The sequence below is a fragment of the Bubalus kerabau genome, chromosome 4, assembly GCF_029407905.1.
Source record: "Bubalus kerabau isolate K-KA32 ecotype Philippines breed swamp buffalo chromosome 4, PCC_UOA_SB_1v2, whole genome shotgun sequence".
In the NCBI taxonomy this organism is placed as follows: domain Eukaryota; kingdom Metazoa; phylum Chordata; class Mammalia; order Artiodactyla; family Bovidae; genus Bubalus; species Bubalus kerabau.
This window is the reverse complement of record NC_073627.1, coordinates 104,452,001-104,474,535: the sequence shown is the minus strand read 5'-3', so window position 1 is coordinate 104,474,535 and position 22,535 is coordinate 104,452,001. Positions and strand designations below refer to the sequence as shown.

The 22,535-nt window shown below is 38.2% G+C and overlaps 1 protein-coding gene across 8 annotated transcripts in view; it reads left to right on the top strand.

Moving 5' to 3' along the window:
• Positions 1-22,535, top strand: part of RIC1 (RIC1 homolog, RAB6A GEF complex partner 1) — a 141,773-nt gene that overhangs the window by 23,293 nt on the left and 95,945 nt on the right. For 5 of the 8 annotated variants that reach the window (XM_055578140.1, XM_055578138.1, XM_055578137.1 and 2 more), the window contains exon 2: positions 17,956-18,063. In XM_055578140.1, the coding sequence (XP_055434115.1) occupies positions 17,956-18,063 (108 nt within the window). Of the gene's footprint in view, positions 1-14,046; positions 14,338-15,778; positions 15,869-17,955; positions 18,064-22,535 lie in introns of those variants that run through there. The other 3 variants (XM_055578139.1, XM_055578141.1, XM_055578142.1) reach the window with 3 other exon arrangements.

The window sequence follows — 22,535 nt, the reverse complement described above, 5'->3', positions numbered from 1 at the left end:
GACATCCTGGAATGTGAAGTCAAGTGGGCCTTAGAAAGCATCACTACGAACAAAGTTGGTGGAGGTGATAGAATTCCAGTTGAGCTATTCCAAATCCTGTAAGATGATGCTGTGAAAGTGCTGCACTCAATATGCCAGCAAATTTGGAAAACTCAGCAGTGGCCACAAGACTGGAAAAGGTCAGTTTCCATTCCAATCCCAAAGAAAGGCAATGCCAAAGAATGCTCAAACTACTGCACAATTGCACTCATCTCACACGCTAGTAAAGTAATGCTCAAAATTCTCCAAGCCAGGCTTCAGCAATATGTGAACCGTGACCTTCCTGATGTTCAAGCTGGTTTTAGAAAAGGCAGAGGAAGCAGAGATCAAATTGCCAACATCCGCTGGATCATGGAAAAAGCAAGAGAGTTCCAGAAAAACATCTCTTTCTGCTTTATTGACTATGCCAAAGCCTTTGACTGTGTGGATCACAATAAACTGTGGAAAATTCTGAAAGAGATGGGAATACCAGACCACCTGACCTGCTTCTTGAGAAATGTGTATGCAGGTCAGGAAGCAAGAGTTAGAACTGGACATGGAACAACAGACTGGTTCCAAATAGGAAAAGGAGTACGTCAAGGCTGTATATTGTCACCCTGTTTATTTAACTTCTATGCAGAGTACATCATGAGAAATGCTGGACTGGAAGAAACACAAGCTGGAATCAAGATTGCTAGGAGAAATATCAATAACCTCAGATATGCAGATGACACCACCCTTATGGCAGAAAGTGAAGAGGAACTCAAAAGCCTCTTGATGAAAGTGAAAGTGGAGAGTGGAAAAGTTGGCTTAAAGCTCAACATTCAGAAAACGAAGATCATGGCATCTGGTCCCATCACTTTATGGGAAATAGATGGGGAAACAGTGGAAACAGTGTCAGACTTTATTTTTCTGGGCTCCAAAATCACTGCAGATGGTGACTGCAGCCATGAAATTAAAAGATGCTTACTCCTTGGAAGGAAAGTTATGACCAACCTAGGTAGCATATTCAAAAGCAGAGACATTACTTTGCCAACAAAGGTTCATCTAGTCAAGGCTATGGTTCTTTCTGTGGTCATGTATGGATGTGAGAGTTGGACTGTGAAGAAGGCTGAGCGCCAAGAATTGATGCTTTTGAACTGTGGTGTTGGAGAAGACTCTTGAGAGTCCCTTGGAGTGCAAGGAGATCCAACCAGTCCATTCTGAAGGAGATCAACCCTGGGATTTCTTTGGAAGGAATGATGCTAAAGCTGAAACTCCAGTACTTTGGCCACCTCATGCGAAGAGTTGACTCATTGGAAAAGACTCTGATGCTGGGAGGATTGGGGGCAGGAGGAGAAGGGGACGGCATAGGATGAGATGGCTGGATGGCATCACTGACTCGAGGGACGTGAGTCTGAGTGAACTCCGTGAGTTGGTGATGGACAGGGAGGCCTGGCGTGCTGTGATTCATGGGGTCGCAAAGAGTCGGACAGGACTGAGCGACTGATCTGATCTGATTTATTTACCATTTCCTGTTGTCTATGTTTCTTCTTTTGGTTTGAGTTACCATCTTTGTCAATAGTATACCAAATCATCCCCCACTCCCAGTTCAGTGATTTGTTTTGAAGACTCACGGTACACAGCATATAGTCATACTCATAACTGTGATTTATTGCAAGAAAAGTATACAAAGCAAATTTGCCAAAGGGAAAAGGTGTAGTGAGCAAAATCTGGAGGAACTAGCTGCAAGCTTCCAGTAGTCCTCTTTCAGTGTAGTTATGTAGGTTGTGCTTAATTTCTCCAGTGTTATTTTGTGATACCATTTGTGCAGTGTTAAACACCAAGGAAGTTCATTATAGACCTAGTTCCCAAGGTTTTTATTGGGAGCTTTTCGCCCAGTGCATACCAAATTTCACATTCTCTGAAAGAAAACAGGTTTGTGTAAATAGTTCAGGCACAGTCAGCCACTCTCATCAGTTAAGGAATGGTGGGAACCCTCCCAAAATCCAGGTTCCCATATGCCAACTCAGGACCAACATTGTGTGTTGGCTTTTTTTTTTTCCCCCCCTGGTACAGCAGTCTTAGACATCTTAGGTTAACTATTTTTTGCATACCATTTGATGACATTTCTTTTTTTTTTTTCTGAGGGATTTCTTTTAGTATTTCTTATAAGGTGGCAGGCTTGCTAAGAACAAATTATTTTTATCTTTGTTTTTTATCTGGGATGATTTTCCTTTGCCTCCAGCTTCAAAGGATAATTTTGCTGGATATAGTATTCATAGCTGACAGTTTTTCTGTTTTCAGCATTTAAATATGTACTTTCAATGCCATCTGGTCTCCCATTACTTCTGACAAGAACTCAGCCATTAATTATATTTTTGTTCTTTTGTGTGTGGTTACCTGTTATACACATGCTCTTTTAACATCTTCTTGTTGTTGACTGTAAGTAGTTTATGATGTATGTGTAGCAGTGTTTATCCCACTGGGGTTCTGTCAAGCATTCCAAATCTGGGGTTTACTGTTTATCACCAGATTTGGGGCATTAACAGTCATTATTTATTTATTTTTTATCCCTTGTGTCATCTCATGGAACTTCCCACTATACATATGTTGGTGCACTTGATGTCCTACAGATCTCAGAGGCTTTCTTCAGTTCAGTGTTTATTTTCTCTTTTTTAGATTGCTTAGTTTTATTGAACTGTTTTCGTGTTTTTTATTGTTCTGCCATCTCAAATCTGCTGCTGAGTCTATATAAAGAAGTTTTCATTTCAGTTATTGTACTTTGAAATTTCTAGAGGTGGTTCTGTTTTATTGATTTTACTCTTTTGAGATTCCCAACTTGTTTGGGTATCATCATATTTTCTTTTTATTATTTAAACATACTTTGCTTTATTTCTTTAATATATTATCATGACTGGTTTATTTGCCTGGTGTTCTGGGTCCACTCACAGTAGTTTCTTTTTCCTTTTGTCTGACTCACTGATTGTATATCTTCTGATTTTTCTGTTGATAATTGGCCATTTTGGTTAATTTATTATAATAACTCTAAAGTCTCTCTCTTTTTTTTCCCCCTGAGAGTCATTGTTGCCGATTTTTTGTTTTAGTATTGTGTTTTATTAAGTTAATTGGATGGATTTAATCTGCAAAATTTATGTCCCCTGCAACTGCAGCAACTGACTAACATTTCTGGTTATTTTTCTTAGTTTCAGTTTTACCATGGCTTTCTAGGAGCTGCCTCCATGTCTGCATAGTGAGTGTTTAGATGTTCAAACATCTTGAGCCAGTAAAGCTGAGTTGATTATCGGTTGATATATGAGTTAGGGAATGTAGGCAAAGTTTAGGACGTTTTTATGTCTGACTCAGCTTGTACTTCCTGTCTGGCCCTTTGGGAACTTCTTTGCAAACAGCCTCTTAGTGAGTCTGTGTTGTGTGGGGAGCTTATTAGCCGATTGGTACTCTTTATCTGTGCCTGTACACAGCCTCGCTGACAGACAGGGATGAGTGGAGAGCTTGGGTGCTTAAGAGTTTTTCCTCTTGCTAAGTTCTCCCTCCCATTGAGCCAAGGATCTGTGGCAATCTTATCAATAAGTTCCCTCTTTGACTCCCTGGTTTCCAGGATTTTCCTGTTAAATTTCTGGCTGGTTGTGGGATGTGCTACTTGCCCAAAGCAAGTCTGCAAACTGTAGCTTAGCAGCACTGTCAGTTTTTTCTGTTTATTTTCTAAGAACTTGCCACTTTTATCAACAGTGCTAAAGGGTATATTGCACTCTGCTCCATATCAGGGCAGCCTACCTTTAGCAACAAAGCTGCTGGTTTTTCACTGGCAGCCCCGCCTTGGTGGCACTACTGCCTACCAAGCTTCCTTGAGGGGATAGGAACAGTCCTGGCAAAAACATCATTTATTGCCACTGTTCTTACCTGAGATTCAGCAGTTTTTCATGCATAAAGTGTTCTTAATTTGTGTATGCCAATAAATCACTTTGCAAATACAGTAAGTTGACCCTTGAATAACAGGGGTTATGGGCCCTGACCTTCTCTATAGTTGTAAATCTGCATATAACTTTACTGGTTAATGATTGGCAATCCAAATTAATTTTTTAAATGTTTCTATTCAAGAATACTTGTGAATTGAAATAATATCGCACAGGATAAAGAACAGTAACAAGGTAGGAGAGAAACAGCCTGATTTTAAGAGCTTGAAAGTGGGAATCAGGGATTTCTGAAATGTTACTCACAGTGTATAGAAAAGAAAGAAAATAGTCAGTTTATTGGCTATCTTCTTCCTGTGCAGGAATGTGAGCATCTCAGTTGGATGCCAGGAGCATTGATGTTGAGATTGGGTCATCAGTCACAGTGCTGCCCTTAAGGAAAGTTGCACTTTGAAATTTGAGGAATTTCGAAGCGTGAAGTTAATTACTCATCACTAGTGACATGATATCAGTAGAAGAAGTAGCATATTACTGATAAAAGTGCCCTGTGTCTACCCTAATGGAATGTCAGTAGTTAACCAGAAAAACCTTTTTTTTTTGAAAATCATCTAAAACACATTCGTAATTTTCTCTGTTTTTGTAAATAGCATTAAATATACTTAAATGGTGGCCTATTTACTTACTTTTGGACTTTTTTTGATGCGCAGTGAAGTGTTGATCTTAAGTGGGTTTTGACAGGTGTATATACTAATGTAATGATTATTCCAGTCAGGATTCAGAATATTTTCATCATTCCAGAAAGTTCCCTGTGCCCACTTCTAGTCAGTCTGGTTCTTTTCCCCGTTCAGGTATCTGGTGGTCCAAGCCCTGTATTGCCAGAAAGTTGGCCTGATTTTGTCTTTGTCGACTGCACGCAGGCGTGTGAGGTCGCTTTAGTCATGTCTGATTCTGTGACCCTTATGGACTGTAACCTACTGGCTTCCTCTGTCCATGGGATTCTCTAGGCAAGAATACTGGAGTGAGTTGCCATGCCTTCCTCCAGGTGTCTTTTTTGATTAAGCTAAGCTGTTACTGGTGTCTTAAGTAGGCGTTTCAAATAAACTATTTCAAGGAAGCAGTTGGGAGTTTTGTTCTGTAGTATGTTTAATAATGGAATCTTGAAACATTAAAATAATGAAACAGCAACAGATAACCTGGTGGGCTGCAGTCCATGGGGTCGCAAAGAGTCGGCCACGACTGAGCAACTAATACACACACACACAGTGCTTATTGAGTACTGAACATTCTGCCAAGTGGCATATTATTTATTCAATTTTTGCAGAAGCTACCAATGAGGTAGATTCTATTGTTGGATGTATTGTAAAGATACAGAAACTGAAGCATAGGAGAAACTAGTTTGTTTAAGCTCACAAAGCTATTAAATGGCAGAGCAGATATTTGAACCTTGGGTTCAGACTTTAAAGCCTATATTCTTAACCACTATATTATGTTCCCTGTTAGTATATGTGGGCTGAGTAGACCTTTTTGAGCTGATGAAGCAATCTAATCACCATTTATAGTGAATTTTCATATAGGACCCCCAAAATCAGTTTAAGACAGATACTGGAACATTACTTCTTGAAAGTTGGAGTACCCGGTTAAAAAAATAGACAATGGATTTGGATAGATGTTTCACCAAAATGATGTAATATAGCCAATATGCACATGAAAAGAGGCTCAAAATGATTTATTCATTAGGGAAATGGTAAATAAACTACAAGATACTACCATACTCACTAGAATGGATACTATTAAAAAGATAGCAAGTGTTGGCAAGGAGATGGAAAAATTAGAACTCTCATGGGCTGCTGGTGTGAATGTGAAATAGTGCAGTCACTGTGGAAAACAGTTTGACAGTTCCTCAAAAAGTTAACACAGTTATCATATGACCTAGCAATTCCATTCGTATGTATATAGCCAAAATGATTGGTAACAGGTGTGCGATCAGGAATTTGTGGATGAACATTGATAGTAGCACTTTTCACAGTAGCCAAAAGGTGGAAACAGCCCACATATCCATCAATAGATGAATGGATAAACACAATATGGTATATAGATACAAGGAAATATTATTCAGTCATATAACAATAATGTATTGGTACATGCTACAACATGGAGGAACTTTAAAAGATTATGCTAAATGAAAGAGACCAGATATGAAAGGCCACAAATCATATGATTCTGTTTATATGAAATCTCCAGAATAGTCACATCCATAGGTCAGAAAGTAGATTATTGGTTGCTAGGAGCTGGGGGATAGGGAGGGATTGAAGAATGACTACTAGTAGATACAGAGTGTCTTATTGAAGTGATTGAAAATACTCTGGAATTATATGGATGATTGTACAACTCTGAATATACAGAAACCTGGTAAATTAGACACTATAAAAAGTAAAAAATAGACTTTAAAAGTTGATAATATTTAGTTTGTCAGACATAATACACATTTATAACTATTTGAAAAGTAGATTAGAATTTCCTGAAGGCTGGTATAAGGAGCTCTTTATACTGTGAAAGATGAGTTGTTTAATCAAATAGACTTAAGAAATATACATACTGTATCTATTGAAGATTGATAGTGTACATCAGCCCAATAAAGATTTGCTAAAGCTCTATGGTAAAGACACATGTTCAACTTCAACACAGGATTTTTGCAGCTGAATGGATCTCTACTCCTTTAATCACTAGTTTCTACAGAACCTACTTAGGTATATACAGCATGGAAACTGCTGGTCACGTTATTAAAATTCTTAGTTTACTAAGAATTAAGTAAAATAAATTCCTTAAACTGGCCACATTTCAAGTGCTCAGTAGTCATGTGTTACTGCTGCTGCTGCTGCTAAGTCGCCTCAATCGTGTCCGACTCTGTGCGACCCCATAGACGGCAGCCCACCAGGCTCCCCCGTCCCTGGGATTCTCCAGGCAAGAACACTGGAGTGGGTTGCCATTTCCTTCTCCAATGCATGAAAGTGAAAATTGAAAGTGAAGTCGCTCAGTCGTGTCCGACTCCTAGCGACCCCATGGACTGTAGCCTACCAGGCTTCTCTGTCCATGGGATTTCCCAGGCAAGAGTGCTGGAGTGGGGTGCCATTGCCTTCTCCCATGTGTTACTAGTATGTATTATATTGGACAGTGCATTTCTCGTCTTGCTGAAAGCTTGATTGGAAAGTGTTAGTATAGGTAATACAATAAGACATACAGTCATAGGATGTTTTAATTTACTCTTAGTATTCTACTTTTCAGTTATTATGGAGCATTACAAAGAGAGACTATGATAGATTGAATCATGTCTCCCACCAAAAAATAAGTTGATGTCCTAACCCCCAGTACCAGAAAAAGAATTTTTTTTTTTTAGTAGAGTCAACAGTTAATTGGGGGGGGCCTTTAAACGTGTTGATTTCTGCTATCTACAGTCAGAGTGGTACTTATTAACATTTAAAACATTTATTACTTACTATATTTATGCAAAATGAAGAGAAGAAGAGAGGTGAGACTGAAGACTGCTGCTTGTCTGCTTTACATAAAAACTTGGTAGTTTCATAAGCCCATGTTATTGTACATTATTTTTTTGTTTCAGTGTGGATCCAAAAAGAGTAAAAAAAAAAAAAAAAATCAGGTTTAGTATGCTTTCTGACTTCCAAATTACAGAATTATTCATTTTGAGAATTGAAAAATTTAAGAAATATTGAAACATTGAAATAGAAATTAAAAATTAGCAAATACTAAAACATAGCTATGATTTTAATTCAGTGATTAAATGTCACTCTGATTGACTCTTTTACCTTTATTAATCCAATAGGCAAATTATTGTCATTGCTGATTATAACAATAGAAACGTTTTTGTTTTCAAAGCCCTCTTATTGAATTGGTTAATGCCTTCTTTGTAATCAATATTAAATAATTTTTCAGATAGGTCAAAGATCCATAAATCATCAAAAATGTAGAATTTATGCTAACTTGTATCTTATATGTATTCATTTTAGTTGCGAAACAAATTACAATCAATTTTTGTTGTTTTTGTCTTCTTTCTGTCCTTCCTACCTTTTGCCATAGTTCATGTTTCTCTTTAGGCTTTTGCAATAGATTCTGAGTAGCCCTAAGTATTTTTTCCCTTTAGTTCCTCAAAAGACCAACTTGTTTTTAACTTTCAAACAACTTTTTTTAGTATATAATTGACATATGTATAAATTGTACATATTTGTAGTTTAAATTTGATTTTTTGACACATGTACACCCATATAACTACTGCTGTAATCGTGATAGTGAACACATCTTTTATCACTATATGTTTCCTCCTGTCTCTTTATAGTTGCTTCCCACTGCTCTTCATCTCTTGACAGTGACTCATCTGCTTACTTCTCTCACTGTAGATTAGTTTGCATTTTCTAAAATTTTATATAAATGAAATCATACATATGTACTTGTTTTTTGGTTGTTGTGTGTCTTTGACTTAGCATCATTGTAAAGAGGAAATTAACATTGGTACAGTAAGTATAAATCTCATTGAAATTTTCCCCAATTTTTTTTACAGATGATTTGTTTCTGTTCTAGACTTGTATTTCACATTGCATGTAGTTATTTCCCTTTAGTCTTCCATTCAGTACAGTTGTTCAGTTTTGCTTGTCTTTTATGATCCTTTGGAAGAATATTGTTCAGTTTATTTATAGCATCAGTCAGCTTGTTTATTCTTTTTTTTTTTCTTCATGAATGGAATGTGCTTATGTATTTTTGGCAGAAATATCATGAAAATGTCCTTCTTAGTATTATATCAGAGTTCATGATGTTCATATGTCTTTGTATTGTTGACCTTTACCTTGATCACTTCTTGTCTGCCAGTTTTCTCTACTGTAAAGTTATTGTAACTTGGAGAAGATATTGTGCATATCCTGTTTTTCCTGCAACTTTTGCTTGCTGATTTTAGTGTCCATTGTTGGATCTTGGCTGCAGCTATTATGCTGTTATGTGGTGTTTGTCTAATTCTTTGCATCCCTGTTTCCTTTTATATTTATTAATTGGAACTCTACTGTAAGAAAGAGCTGTCCTTTTGCTTTCATTTATTCAGTAACTTTTATCAGTATATTTTTGTATATATATGTTAAAATACAACACTAATTTTATTTAAATTTTTGACTATTTAAAAAATTGAATTTTGTTTTTACTCTTAAGAATTTTTCATTTGTTTTGGATACAAGTCACTGATGCAGATACGATTTCCTTGTTGTTTTTTTTTTAAATTTGTTTGTAGCATGTCTTTATTCTTTTTAGTAGTGTTTTCTAAAATGTTTTAAAGTGTTTTTTAATTTTTATAAGAATCACTGTCAGTTTTAATAATATTTATTTTGTGAGTCATGATTTTATATCTTATCAAAGAAATCTTTTCCTAATCCAAGACCACAAAAGATTTTCTCCTGTATCCTGAACTTTGATGGATCAGGTCTTACATATAGGTCTATAATAGGTGAATTAATTATATTAATTAATGTATATATATTAATATATCTTTCCAGTTCAGTTCAGTTGCTCAGTAGTGTCTGACTCTTTGTGACCCCCATGAACCGCAGCATTCCAGGCCTCCCTGTCCATCACCAACTCCCAGAGTTTACCCAAACTCATGTCCATTGAGTCGGTGATGCCATCCAACCATCTCATCCTCTGTCCTACCCTTCCCCTCCTGCCCTCAATCTTTCCCAGCATCAGGGTCTTTTCAAATGAGTCAACTCTTCACATCAGGTGGCCAAAGTATTGGAGTTTCAGCTTCAACATCAGTCCTTCCAATGAACACCCAGGACTGATCTCCTTTAGGATGGACTGGTTGGATCTCCTTGCAGTCCAAGGGACTCTCAAGAGTCTTCTCCAACACCACAGTTCAAAAGCATCAATTCTTCAGCACTCAGCTTTCATTATAGTCCAACACTCACATCCATACGTGACTACTGGAAAAACCACAGCCTTGACTAGACGGACCTTTGTTGGCAAAGTAATGTCTCTGCTTTTTAATATGCTGCCTAGGTTGGTCATAACTTTCCTTCCAAGGAGTAAGCGTCTTTTAATTTCATGGCTGCAGTCACCATCTGCAGTGATTTTGGAGCCCCCAAAAATAAAGTCAGCCACTGTTTCCACTGTTTCCCCATCTATTTGCCATGAAGTGATGGAACCGGATGCCATGATCTTTGTTTTCTGAATGTTGAGCTTTAAGCCAACTTTTTCATTCTCCTCTTTCACTTTCATCAAGAGACTCTTTAGTTCCTCTTCACTTTCTGCCATAAGGGTGGTGTCACCTACATATCTGAGGTTATTGATATTTCTCCCAGCAATCTTGATTCCAGCTTGTGCTTCTTCCAGCCCAGTGTTTCTCTTGATGTACTCTGCATATAAGTTAAATAAACAGGGTGACAATATACAGCCTTGACGTACTCCTTTTCCTATTTGGAACCAGTCTGTTGTTCCATGTCCTGTTCTAACTGTTGTTTCCTGACTGCATAGAGGTTTCTCAAGAGGCAGGTCAGGTGGTCTGGTTTAGGTATAGTTATTTAAATATTTTTGTCTTTTAACTTTTATACTAGGATTAAAAGAAATTTACCTATCACCATTACAGTATTCTGTATTTGTCTGTATATTTATAATAGTGAAAACTGTGGTGTTGGAGAAGACTCTTGAGAGTCCCTTGGACTGCAAGGAGATCCAACCAGTCCATCCTAAAGGAGACCAGTCCTGGGTGTTCATTGGAAGGACTGATGCTGAGGCTGAAACTCCAGTACTTTGGCCACCTCTTGAGAAGAGTTGACTCATTGGAAAAGACCCTGATGCTGGGAGGGATTGGGGGCAAGAGGAGAAGGGGATGACAGAGGATGAGATGGCTGGATGGCATCACTGACTCGATGCACATGAGTTTGGGTGAACTCCAGGAGTTGGTGATGGACTGGGAGACCTGGTGTGCTGCGATTCATGGGGTCGCAAAGAGTCTGACACAACTGAGCGACTGAACGGAACTTACTGAAGTGTTAGTCACTTAGTCATGTCCGATTCTTTATGATCCCATGAACTGTAGTCTGCTAGGCTCTTCTGTCCATGAAATTCTTCAAGGAAGAATATTGGAGTGGGTAGCCTAAGTCCCCTACATACAAATGAGTTGTGTTCTGAAAGCAAGTTCATAAGTCCAGTTTGTCATAAGTCCACCAAAGTTAGCCTGGGTACCCAGCTAACACAATCGGCTGTGTGGTACTGTACTATAATAGGTTTTTTAAAATTATTATTAAAAAAACTAATTGAAGGATAATTGTTTTACAATGCTATGTTAGTTTTTGCTGAACAACAATGTGAATCAACTATAAGTATACATATATTCCATTCCACCCCTTTAGGTCATCACAGAGCAGCGAGCTGGGCTCACTGTGTTTTACAGAGCTTCCCACTAGCTATACATTCTACACATGGTGGTGTGTGTCAGTCAGTGCTGCTCTCTCAATTTACCCCACCCTCTCCTTCCCCCATTCTCTACTTCTGCTCTGCAAATAGGTTCATCGGTGCTCTTTTTCTAGATTCCATAGATATGTGTTAATAGATGATATTTGTTTTTCTCTTTCTGCCTGACTTCATTATAATATGTTTATAGTACTTTTCACACAAGGAATATGTAAAAAACAAAAAATAAAGTATTTTTACTCTTACAGTACAGTACCTTGAAAAGTACAGCAGTACAGTACAACAGCTGGCATACAGAGGCTGGCGTGTGAACAGGCAAGAAGAGTTATTGATGGGAGGAGGGAGAGAAGGTGGGAGATGAGAGACTGAGGGCAAGCTACAGTTTGCCTGATATTGATGGAAGTTTGCAACTTGAATGTTCATATGTACTTACTGTACCTGTGCCAGCCAATTTTATACTTTCTTATGCTGTTATGTTGCTGTTTAGTGAGTCTTCATTTCAACCTGAAGAGTTGGTGAGTAGGTCTAGTGGTGATGAACTCCCTCAACTTTTGTTTATTTGGGAAATATTTTAGTTTTCCTTCCTTTTTGAAAGACAGCTTGCCATTATAGTATTCTTGGTTGACAGCTTTTATCTTTTAGCACTTTGAATATATCGTCCTTCTGACCTGCAAAGTTTTTGCTGAGAAATTCACGTGATTTCCTTGTACATGAGAAGTTGCCTTTTTCTTGTGCTTTCAAAATTCCCATCTTTGGTTTGACTTTTGACAGTTTAATCTTAATTTGTCTCATTGGAGATTTCTTTGAGTTCCTTTTCTTTGGGGTATTATGGACTTCTTGGATCTGGGAATCCATTTCCTTCCTCAGATTTGGGAAGCTTTCAGCCATTATTTCTTTGAATAAGTTTTCTGGTCATTTTTTCTTCTATACATACATTGGTCTGCTTGTTGGTGTGTGGAAGTTCCTTAGATTTTTTTTTTTTAACTTTTTTTTTCCTTATGCTTTTGTGTTTTTGTTTTTAATTTTCATGGTTGTGCCACACAGCATGTGGGATATTAGTTCCCCAACCAGGGATCAAACCTATGCCCCTTGCATTGGAAGTGCAGTCTTAACTACTGGACTGCCAGAGAAGTCCCATTGCTTTTGTAACTGAATGATTCCTGATCACTTTTCTTAGACCTTTCTGCTTGATAGTTTCCTGTTGAACTCCTCTAGTGAAATTTTATTTCAGTTATTATATTTTTTAGTTCTATGATTTTTGCTTGGCAGGCATATATGTGTGTGTGGGTGTATATACACATATGTGGGTGTGTATATATTTAATAATTAGTATTTTTTGTTGGAATTCTCACTTTGTTCATGCATTGTTTTCCTCACTTAAGTGAACACATTTGTGATGGTTATTTTGAATCCCCAGTAAATGATAAATCTCTAGTTCACTATGGTCTCTTTCTAGAGATTTATCCTGTGTCCTTTGGAACATAGTTGCCTGTTTCTTCATCTTCCTTGACTCTCTTTGTTGGTATCTGTGCATTAGACAAAGCAAGCAACTCTCCAGTCTTAATGGATTGGCCTCATATAGTAGAAGATCCCTACCAGTCAGCTCAGCCAGAGATTCCGATGGCATCTCAAAACTTTATGCTAGTCCCACGTGCTTACTTTGTTCTTTGCAGCCCCCTAGTATCTGGGTTCGGAGAAGGCAATGGCACCCCACTCCAGTACTCTTGCCTGGAAAATGCCATGGACGGAGGAGCCTGGTGGGCTGCAGTCCATGGGGTCTCAAAGAGTCAGACACGACTGTGCGACTTCACTTTCACTTTTCACTTTCATGCATTGGAGAAGGAAATGGCAACCCACTCCAGTGTTCTTGCCTGGAGAATCCCAGGGACAGGGGAGCCTGGTGGGCTGCTGTCTATGGGGTAGCACAGAGTCGGACACGACTGAAGTGACTTAGCAGCAGCAGCAGTATCTGGGTTATGCTGGATCCCCTCAGAGCATCAAAACTAGTAATACTGAAGCCATTTCTCAGGCCTCCTCAAAAAAAGTTGGATCATTTGATGCTTCATCTAACTGTTTCCCTCCCTAGGGAGAAGCTAAGAGCTGGGCTTTTTAATCCAGTTGCTCTGTGCTGAGCTGGAGGAGGAGCAACGCTAGCCCAAACCTTGGTCTCTATTCTCATAAACTCCTTCGTGGCTAAATTATGTCAGTATCATCACTGCTCAGTGGAATGCAAGAGAGACCCCCCACCCCACCCCCACCCTGCACTCTGGGCAGCCCCCAGAAAAGTTGAGGCATTAAGTTGTGGACTAATTCTGTAGCTCCACAGGGAGAAACTACGGTTGTGGAGGGGCAGTGGTTATCCACTCACTGTATGCTTAGTGAAAGAGGAGAGTGAAAAAGCTGACTTAAAACCCAACATTCAGAAAATGAAGATCATGGCATTGGGTCCCATCACTTCATGGCAAATAGATGGGGAAACAATGGAAACAGTGACAGACTTTATTTTTCTGGGCTCCAGAATCACTGCAGATGGTGACTGCAGTCATGAAATTAAGAGATGCTTGCTCCTTGTAAGAAAAGCTATGACAAACCTAGACAGCATATTAAAAAGCAGAAACATTGCTTTACCAACAAAGGTCCATCTAGTCAAAGCTTTGGTTTTTCCTGTAGTCATGTTGTGAGAGTTGGTCCATATTGAAAGCTGAGCACTGAAGAATTGATGCTTTTGAACTGTGGTGTTGGAGAAGACTCCTGAGAGTCCCTTGGACAGCAAGGAGATCAAACCAGTCAACTGGAAGGACTGAAGCCGAAGCTTCAATACTCTGGCCACCTGATACGAAGAACTGACTCATTGGAAAAGACCCTGATACTGGGAAAGATTGAAGGCAGGAGGAGAAGGGGACAACAGAGGATGAGATGGTTGGATGGCATCACGGACTCAATGAACGTGAGTTTGAGCAAGCTCTGGGAGTTGATGATGGATAGGGAAGCCTTCGTGCTACAGCCCATGGAGTTGCAAAGAGTTGGGCACGACTGAGCAACTGAACTGACTGACTATACTTAGCCAGGGGGAGCAGCTATGGCAACTGCCTACCCAAACCTCTTGTCTTTGTGCTCGCTAGCCCCCAGACAGCTAGACATTTCCAGGTCCTGTCAGCACGCTGAGACAGATAAGACAGAACCCATTAGTTTGAGTAGACCCCATCAAGTTGGGGTTTTGGACATGTGGACCAATTCTTTCTTTCTCCAGGGGGAAGCTGAGAGCTAGAATTTTCTTCTCTGCTAACCGACTGTGACTTCTATTCCAAGCCACGGTCTCTGTCCTCCCCCAGGTAGCTTGATTATGCCAGTTCTGACAGTATCTTATGCAAGACTGACAAGATAGAAGCCTTTCCTCTGAGCAGCCCCCGTGGAAAGGTTGGTGCATTGGACACACAGACCACTCCTTTTCCTTTGTAGGGATTAGCTGTGGGCTGGAGGGTTTCATCCTGATTGTATGACACTGTGTTGGTGGTAGGAATTCTGGTGAGAAGGTGTCCTGAGTTTCCCTACCAGTTTTAATGAGTCTTCTCGCTCGTTTATCCAGCATTCAGGTGCTTTTCAATTAGTTTCTGTATTCCTCACAAAAGGGGATTTGTCCTGAATTGTTAGGGGTTGAGGAGAGAATCCAGATGTACTTTTCTGACATTTTGCTAGTGTCATTTCCCACCAAGGTATTTGTTTTTAACTTTTAATTGATATTTGAAGTACAAACACTAATGACTAGCCGTTTTAATGTGTTCAGAGTTTTGTCAGTGTCTTAGAAACTAATGTATTTCACTTTTAGAGATTGAAAAAAGCTTCTGAGTGGATGACTTAGGTAGCTTTGGAAAATGGTGTTGTAACTGGTTATTCTCAAGCTAAATTAAAAGAAGTTATCCATAACAACTGTATTCTATTTGGTAAAATTGTTTTTTATGAGAATATATTTAGCAGTTCCAAAATACTATACACATATGTAGAACAGAGAACTAAATTAGTTGTATGAAATGATAGCCAAGCACTCACTGTCAGAGGAACGTTCCAAGTAAGGGTGAAGTCTAGAATGAAGCACATTGTGCTTGAGTATCGTCACATATGTTTCTGTTTATAAACATTTGCATATATTAAAATAAATATTTATAGATATGCGTGTATATGTGGGTTAGTATAGGTTCATATATTTCCTACTGTATTTTCTGAGAAAACCTATAGGTAATGACATTCCACTAGCAGTAAGCATCTTGTTTTCAGGTCTTGTTTTCTACATATTGTTTCTAATTAAAAGAGTCAGGAATTTCTGAAAAAGTTGCTGATTCTAGAGCAAAGGCAGACAAAGTACCAGATGACCTTGTGGAGTTTTTTTTTAGTGCCAGAAATTGGATGTCCAGTTGTTCCAGCATCATTTGTTGAGAAGACGATTTCTTCTCCATTCTGTTGCCTTTGCTCCTTTGTCAGAGGTTAGTTGACTGTATTTGTGTGTGTCTGTTTCTGGGCTCTTTATTCTGTTGCATTGATCTGTTTTCTACTCTTTTGCCAATACCACATTGTCTTCATTGCTTTGTCTTTATAGTAAGTCTTGAAGTTTGGTGTCAGTCTTTCAATTTAGTTTGTTTCTTTTAATATTGAATTGAGTGTTCTGGATCTTTTGCCTCTCCATGTAAATTTTAGAACCAGTTGGTCAGTATCTATAAAATAACTTGCTGTGATTTTGATTGGGATTGTGTTGAATCTGTAGATCAAGTTGGGAAGAATTGAAGATTTTTCGTTTTCATTGAAACTTTGTAGATTTCCTCATATAGGTCTTACACATATTTTGAATTTGTACCTAAGTATTTTATGTTGAAACTTCCATTTATCTGTCACTAGTATATAGAAAAGCAATTGATTTTTATTTATTAACACTTTATCCTGCAACCCTGCTGTAATCACTTATTATTTTCACAAGTTTTTTGTTCATTCTTTCTGATTTTCTGTATGCTTGGCCATATCATCTAAGAACAAGTTGAATTTTTCTTCTTAATCTGTGTATCTTTTATTTCCTTTTCTTATGTTATTGCATTAGCTCAGTATGAGTTTGAAAAGGAAGGGGGTACCTACCTGATCTTATCAGGAAAACTGTTTTTTTCCAGTGAGTATGCTGTTAGCTATAGGCTTTTGTAGATCTTCTGTTTCAGGTTGAAGAAGTTCCCCTCTGTTCCTAGTTTGCTGAGAATTTTTGTCCTGAATGGTGTTGAATTTTGTCAAATTCTTTTTCTACATCTATTGATTCCTTTAGCCTGTTGATATGATGGTTGATTATATTAGTTTTCACATGTACCAATTTTGAAGCCCTCTAGTAAAAATCCCACTTGATTATGGTATATAATTCTCTTTTACATTGTTGGATTTGATTTGCTAATATTGTGTTCAGAATTTTTGCATCTGTGTGCATGACAGATACTGGTTTGTCATTTTCTTATAATGCCTTTTGTGGTTTTAGTATTGGGGTGATACTGGCCTCAAGGAAGGAGTTAGTAGTCTCTGCTTTTATCTTCTGAAAGAGATTGTAGAAATTTTGTATAATTTTTTTCTTAAGTGTTTGATAGAATCTACCAGTGAACCCATCTGGGCTGATCCTTTCTGTCTTTGAACCTTATTAATTATCAGTTCAGTTTCTTTAATAGATATAGGCTTATTTAGATTGTTTTTATTGATGGTTCTTTTTTTCTGATTTGCTTGACTGTTTAAACTTATGAATTAATATTGTTGTTGTTCAGTTGCTAAATTGTGTCTTAACTCTTTGCAGCCCCATGGACTGCAGCACTCCAGGCTTCCCAGTCCTTTACTATTTCCCAGAGTTTGCTCAGATTCTTGTCCATCGGGTTGGTGATGCCATCCAGCCATCTCATCCTCTGCCACCCTCTTCTCCCCCTGCCCTCAGTCTTTCCCACCATGAGGGTCTTTTCCAGTGAGTTGACTCAGGTGGCCAAAGTTTTGAAGCTTCAGCATCAGTCCTTCTAATGCTTGTTAAGGGTTGATTTCCTTTAGGATTGACTGGTTTCCTTTAGGATTAACTTGCAGTGCAAGTGACTCTCAAGGGTCTTTTCCAGCACCACAATTCAAAAGCATCGATTCTTCAGCCCTCAGCCTTCTTTATGGTCCAACTCTCCCATCACTACATGACTACTGGAAAAAACATAGCTCTGACTATATGGACCTTTGTTGGCACAGTGATGTCTCTGCTTTTTAATACACTATCTAGTTTTGTCATAGCTTTTTCCTTCCAAGGAGGAAGCATCTTTTAATTTTGTGGCTGACCCCATCTGCAGTGGTTTTGGAGCCCAGGAAAATAAAATCTGTCAGTGCTTCCACTTTTTCCCCTTCTGTTTGCCATGAAGTGATGAGACTGCATGCCATGATCTTAGTTTTTTAATGTTGAGTTAGAAAAGGTTATGTTATCTTTTATTATACTTCTAAAATTATTAAAATACTGTCAGTACTTCATGATGTTATCTTAGATTTACTTATTATGAGACATTAATAAAATATAACTTTTTTCTTCCAGCCCAGTGTATTAATTGTAACCTACAAGGAACCTGCAAAATCATCTTCTCAGTTTGGGTCCTACAAGCAAGCTGAATGGAGGCCAGATAGTACCATGATAGCTGTGTCAGTAAGTAGATTTTTTTTTTCTTATGAAATCATTACATTGCATCTAAATTGGATTTTCTTGGGTGAGATCTTTTTACTCTTTCACACCCTTTAGTATTTACTGTCTGTGATAGCAGTTGTTCTATTTAGGTTACTCCTCCTACTGTATCTTCTTTCTTGATTCTTCTACTTCTTCCCATCCCTAAATGGTGCTTACTTTTGTTTTCTTTTTATTCCTCTCACTTTCCTTTTTTTTAATTTTATTTTATTTTTAAACTTTACATAATTATATTAGTTTTGCCAAATATCAAAATGAATCCACCACAGGTATACATGTGTTCCCCATCCTGAACCCTCCTCCCTCCTCCCTCCCCATTCCATCCCTCTGGGTCTTCCCAGTGCACCAGCCCCAAGCATCCAGTATCGTGCATAGAACCTGGACTGGCAACTCGTTTCATACATGATATTTTACATGTTTCAATGCCATTCTCCCAAATCTTCTCACCCTCTCCCTCTCTCACAGAGTCCATAAGACTGTTCTATACATCAGTGTCTCTTTTGCTGTCTCATAACACAGGGTTACTGTTACCATCTTTCTAAATTCCATATTCCTCTCACTTTCCTTAAAGTCTAATCCAGATTTTTTAAGCTTTTGTCTATAGTCACATGGTATTCTCAAATTTATATTATGAATCCTTCCCTTTATTCCCAAGGATGTTTCACAAAAATGATAAATTTTGTGTTTATGTCATACAACATTCTCATATCCATTTGAATTTATTTCTGTATCTCTTCTCTGGTCCATTAATGTGCTTAGATCTGGTTGATCTTACCTTTTCAAATTCTATTTTTTCATTGTCATCATCACCTAATTTGAGTTAGTGATGTTAATTTGAATTAGCATTGTTAACATTTATTGAGCACCTTCTACGTAAGTGTTGTTATAATCAGATTATGTGCATCATCTCTTTCAATATTTAAATGAACACTTCAAAGTAAATACAGTTGCCGTTTCTAGTAGATTAGTGTATTGAGGGTTTGAGAAATTAAGTTTTATCCAGTTACACAGATAGTATATATTAGAGAGAAGGGCTTTAAAATGAGGTACTTAGATTCCATTTACTGTCCTTTCAACTACTGCACTAATTTATCTCTCTGCTTTCAATCCTTTTCCTGTTCATGCTGTTGAATACTGACTGGGTTAATCATCCAAAAATGCCTCCATAAAATAAAAAATATTGAGTAGTTACTCACTTCCTATAGAAAGGTATAGCAGATTACCAACTATGTATCATATCTACTCTGCTTCCTGTTGGTATGTGGACTATAAGAATAGTTTTGCATATTTAAATGATTGAAAACAATCAAAGAGGAAAAATATTTTTGACAGTTGAAAATTATTTAAAATTTAAATTTTACTATCCATAAATAACATTTCCTTGAAAATGCCTATTTATTTACATGTTGTTTATGGCCGCTTTCAAGTGACAGCATCTGAGTTGAGTACTCCCGACAGTGACCATATATGGTGCTTCATCTCTTCACTCTTCTGCTCAGTGTACTATAAATTATAATGAAACATTTATAAATTTTGTGTTTCAAGTACCATGCATATTGCTATACTGTGATATTTCATATTACTTTTATTACTAGTGCATAAGGAATGAAATCGTATAGGAATGAAATCGTGTCAGAATGAAAGAAGAGAAAAATAAATTTTGAATGTCATGCTTTTAAAGCACATTGGAGTGTGCATTATTTTATTATTGAATTAGATGGCAACATATTGTTTATTTTAGAATGACTATAGTGATGTGAAAAGAATACAATGTAAGTTGACATTATCCAGCTAAGTACTCATCATAGTATTCTCAACTCACTGAAATTAGTAGTCAGGAAAAGTTAGAAAATTTAAAATGGACTCTTATCACATCAGAACTTTTTTCACAAACATAAACCATTAAAATGAAAGTGCAATAAAAGTACATTTCCTTGGTTCTTATGATGAATTGACAGATGTTAATTCTTCTCAGTTATTTGAATAGTTAAGGCAGAGTGTGAAATGATTATGAATTATTCCCCATGAATAGCATGTGTGAAACAATAGGTAAAAAATTTTCAAAAAGGTTGAGAAAGCACTAATTCAGTATAACCTGAAGTAGAATCTGCTAACGTGTTTTAATTGATGGTGGTAAAAACATGGAGCAGAAAAAGGCTTAGTTGGCAAATTTACAAAACTAATCCTTGTGTAAACATTGTAAAACAGATGGTTATATTTTAAGTTTTTGTTAGAAATAGAAGCTGAATATTCTGACTTACCCAAGCCCAAAGCCTTTCAATGACTTAGCAGTCAGAAATTTATATGTGGTTAAGCCATTTTGATGACAACTAATGCAGATGACACCACCCTTATGGCAGAAAGTGAAGAGGAACTAAAAAGCCTCTTGATGAAAGTGAAAGAGGAGAGTGAAAAAGTTGGCTTAAAGCTCAACATTCAGAAAACGAAGATCATGGCATCCGGTCCCATGGCAAATTGATGGAGAAACAGTGGAAATAGTGAAAGACTTTATTTTCTTGGTCTCCAATATCACTGCAGATGGGGACTGCAGCCATGAAATTCAAAGATGCTTACTCCTTGGAAGAAAAGTTATGACCAACCTAGATAGCATATTCAAAAGCAGAGACATTACTTTGCCAACAAAGGTCCATCTAGTCAAGGCTATAGTTTTTCCAGTAGTCATGTGTGGATGTGAGAGTTGGACTGTGAAGAAAGCTGAGCGCCGAAGAATTGATGCTTTTGAACTGTGGTGTTGGAGAAGACTCTTGAGAGTCCCTTGGACTGCAAGGAGATCCAACCAGTCCATCCCAAAGGAGATCAGTCCTGGGTGTTCATTGGAAGGACTGATGCTGAAGCTGAAACTCCAATACTTTGGCCACCTCATGCGAAGAGTTGACTCATTGGAAAAGACTCTGATGCTGGGAGGGATTAGGGGCAGGAGGAGAAGGGGATGACAGAGGATGAGATTGCTGGATGGCATCACCGACTTGATGGACATGAGTTTGGGAAAACTCTGGGAGTTGGTGATGGACAGGGAGGCCTGGTGTGCTGCGATTCATGGGCTCGCAAAGAGTCCTACACGACTGAGTGACTGAACTGATTGTTTGAACTACAAGTAATGTCAGGCTGCTTTTTATACTTCCATTGCTGTCAAAAGTTAACAAGAAGTGAGATGTCTAAGAAAATTTAGCAATGGATATTTTTCCTGAACTCAAAACCATGGTTCTGATAATATTTTTTTGAACTTTGATGCCGTTGTGGAAGAAATTTCCATATTTCAGAACCCATTAATTGTACAAATGAGGAGTGCTTCCACCTGACCTTCAGTTGGAAGTGATTACAATGTAATGACATGTTAACATGCAAATATAAAAGAAATCTAGTAGACTTTGTAATTGCCTATCAAGTAATGAATGTATTCAATTAAAATCATGCTCATGGATTGATATCAGTATTTGGCAGTATGGGTTTGAAAAGACATTTTCACATACAATTTGTAAGATTACAGATTAGCATTGAGGAAACTTTGAGGAATCAGTTTTGATCATCAGATCAGTCGCTCAGTCATGTCCGACACTTTGCAACCCCATGAATCGCAGCACGCCAGGCCTCCCTGTCCATCACCAACTCCCGGAGTTCACTCAGACTCACGTCCATCGAGTCAGTGATGCCATCCAGCCATCTCATCCTCTGTCGTCCCCTTCTCCTCCTGCCCCCAATCCCTCCCAGCATCAGAGTCTTTTCCCATGAGTCAGCTCTTCACATGAAGTGGCCAAAGTACTGGAGTTTCAGCTTTAGCATCATTCCTTCCAAAGAAATCCCAGGGCTGATCTCCTTCAGAATGGACTGGTTGGATCTCCTTGCAGTCCAAGGGACTCTCAAGAGTCTTCTCCAACACCACAGTTCAAAAGCGTCAATTCTTTGGCGCTCAGCCTTCTTCACAGACCAACTCTCACATCCATTCATGACCACAGGAAAAACCACAGCCTTGACTAGACTGACCTTTGTTGGCAAAGTAATGTCTCTGCTTTTGAATATGCTACCTAGGTTGGTCATAACTTTCCTTCCAAGGAGTAAGCGTCTTTTAATTTCATGGCTGCAGTCATCATCTGCAGTGATTTTGGAGCCCAGAAAAATAAAGTCAGCCACTGTTTCCACTGTTTCCCCATCTATTTGCCATGAAGTGATGGTACCGGATGCCGTGATCTTCGTTTTCTGAATGTTGAGCTTTAAGCCAACTTTTTCATTCTCCACTTTCACTTTCATCAAGAGGCTTTTGAGTTCCTCTTCACTTTCTGCCATTAGGGTGGTGTCATCTGCATATCTGAGGTTATTGATATTTCTCCTAGCAATCTTGATTCCAGCTTGTGTTTCTTCCAGTCCAGCGTTTCTCATGATGTACTCTGCATATAAGTTAAATAAACAGGGTGACAATA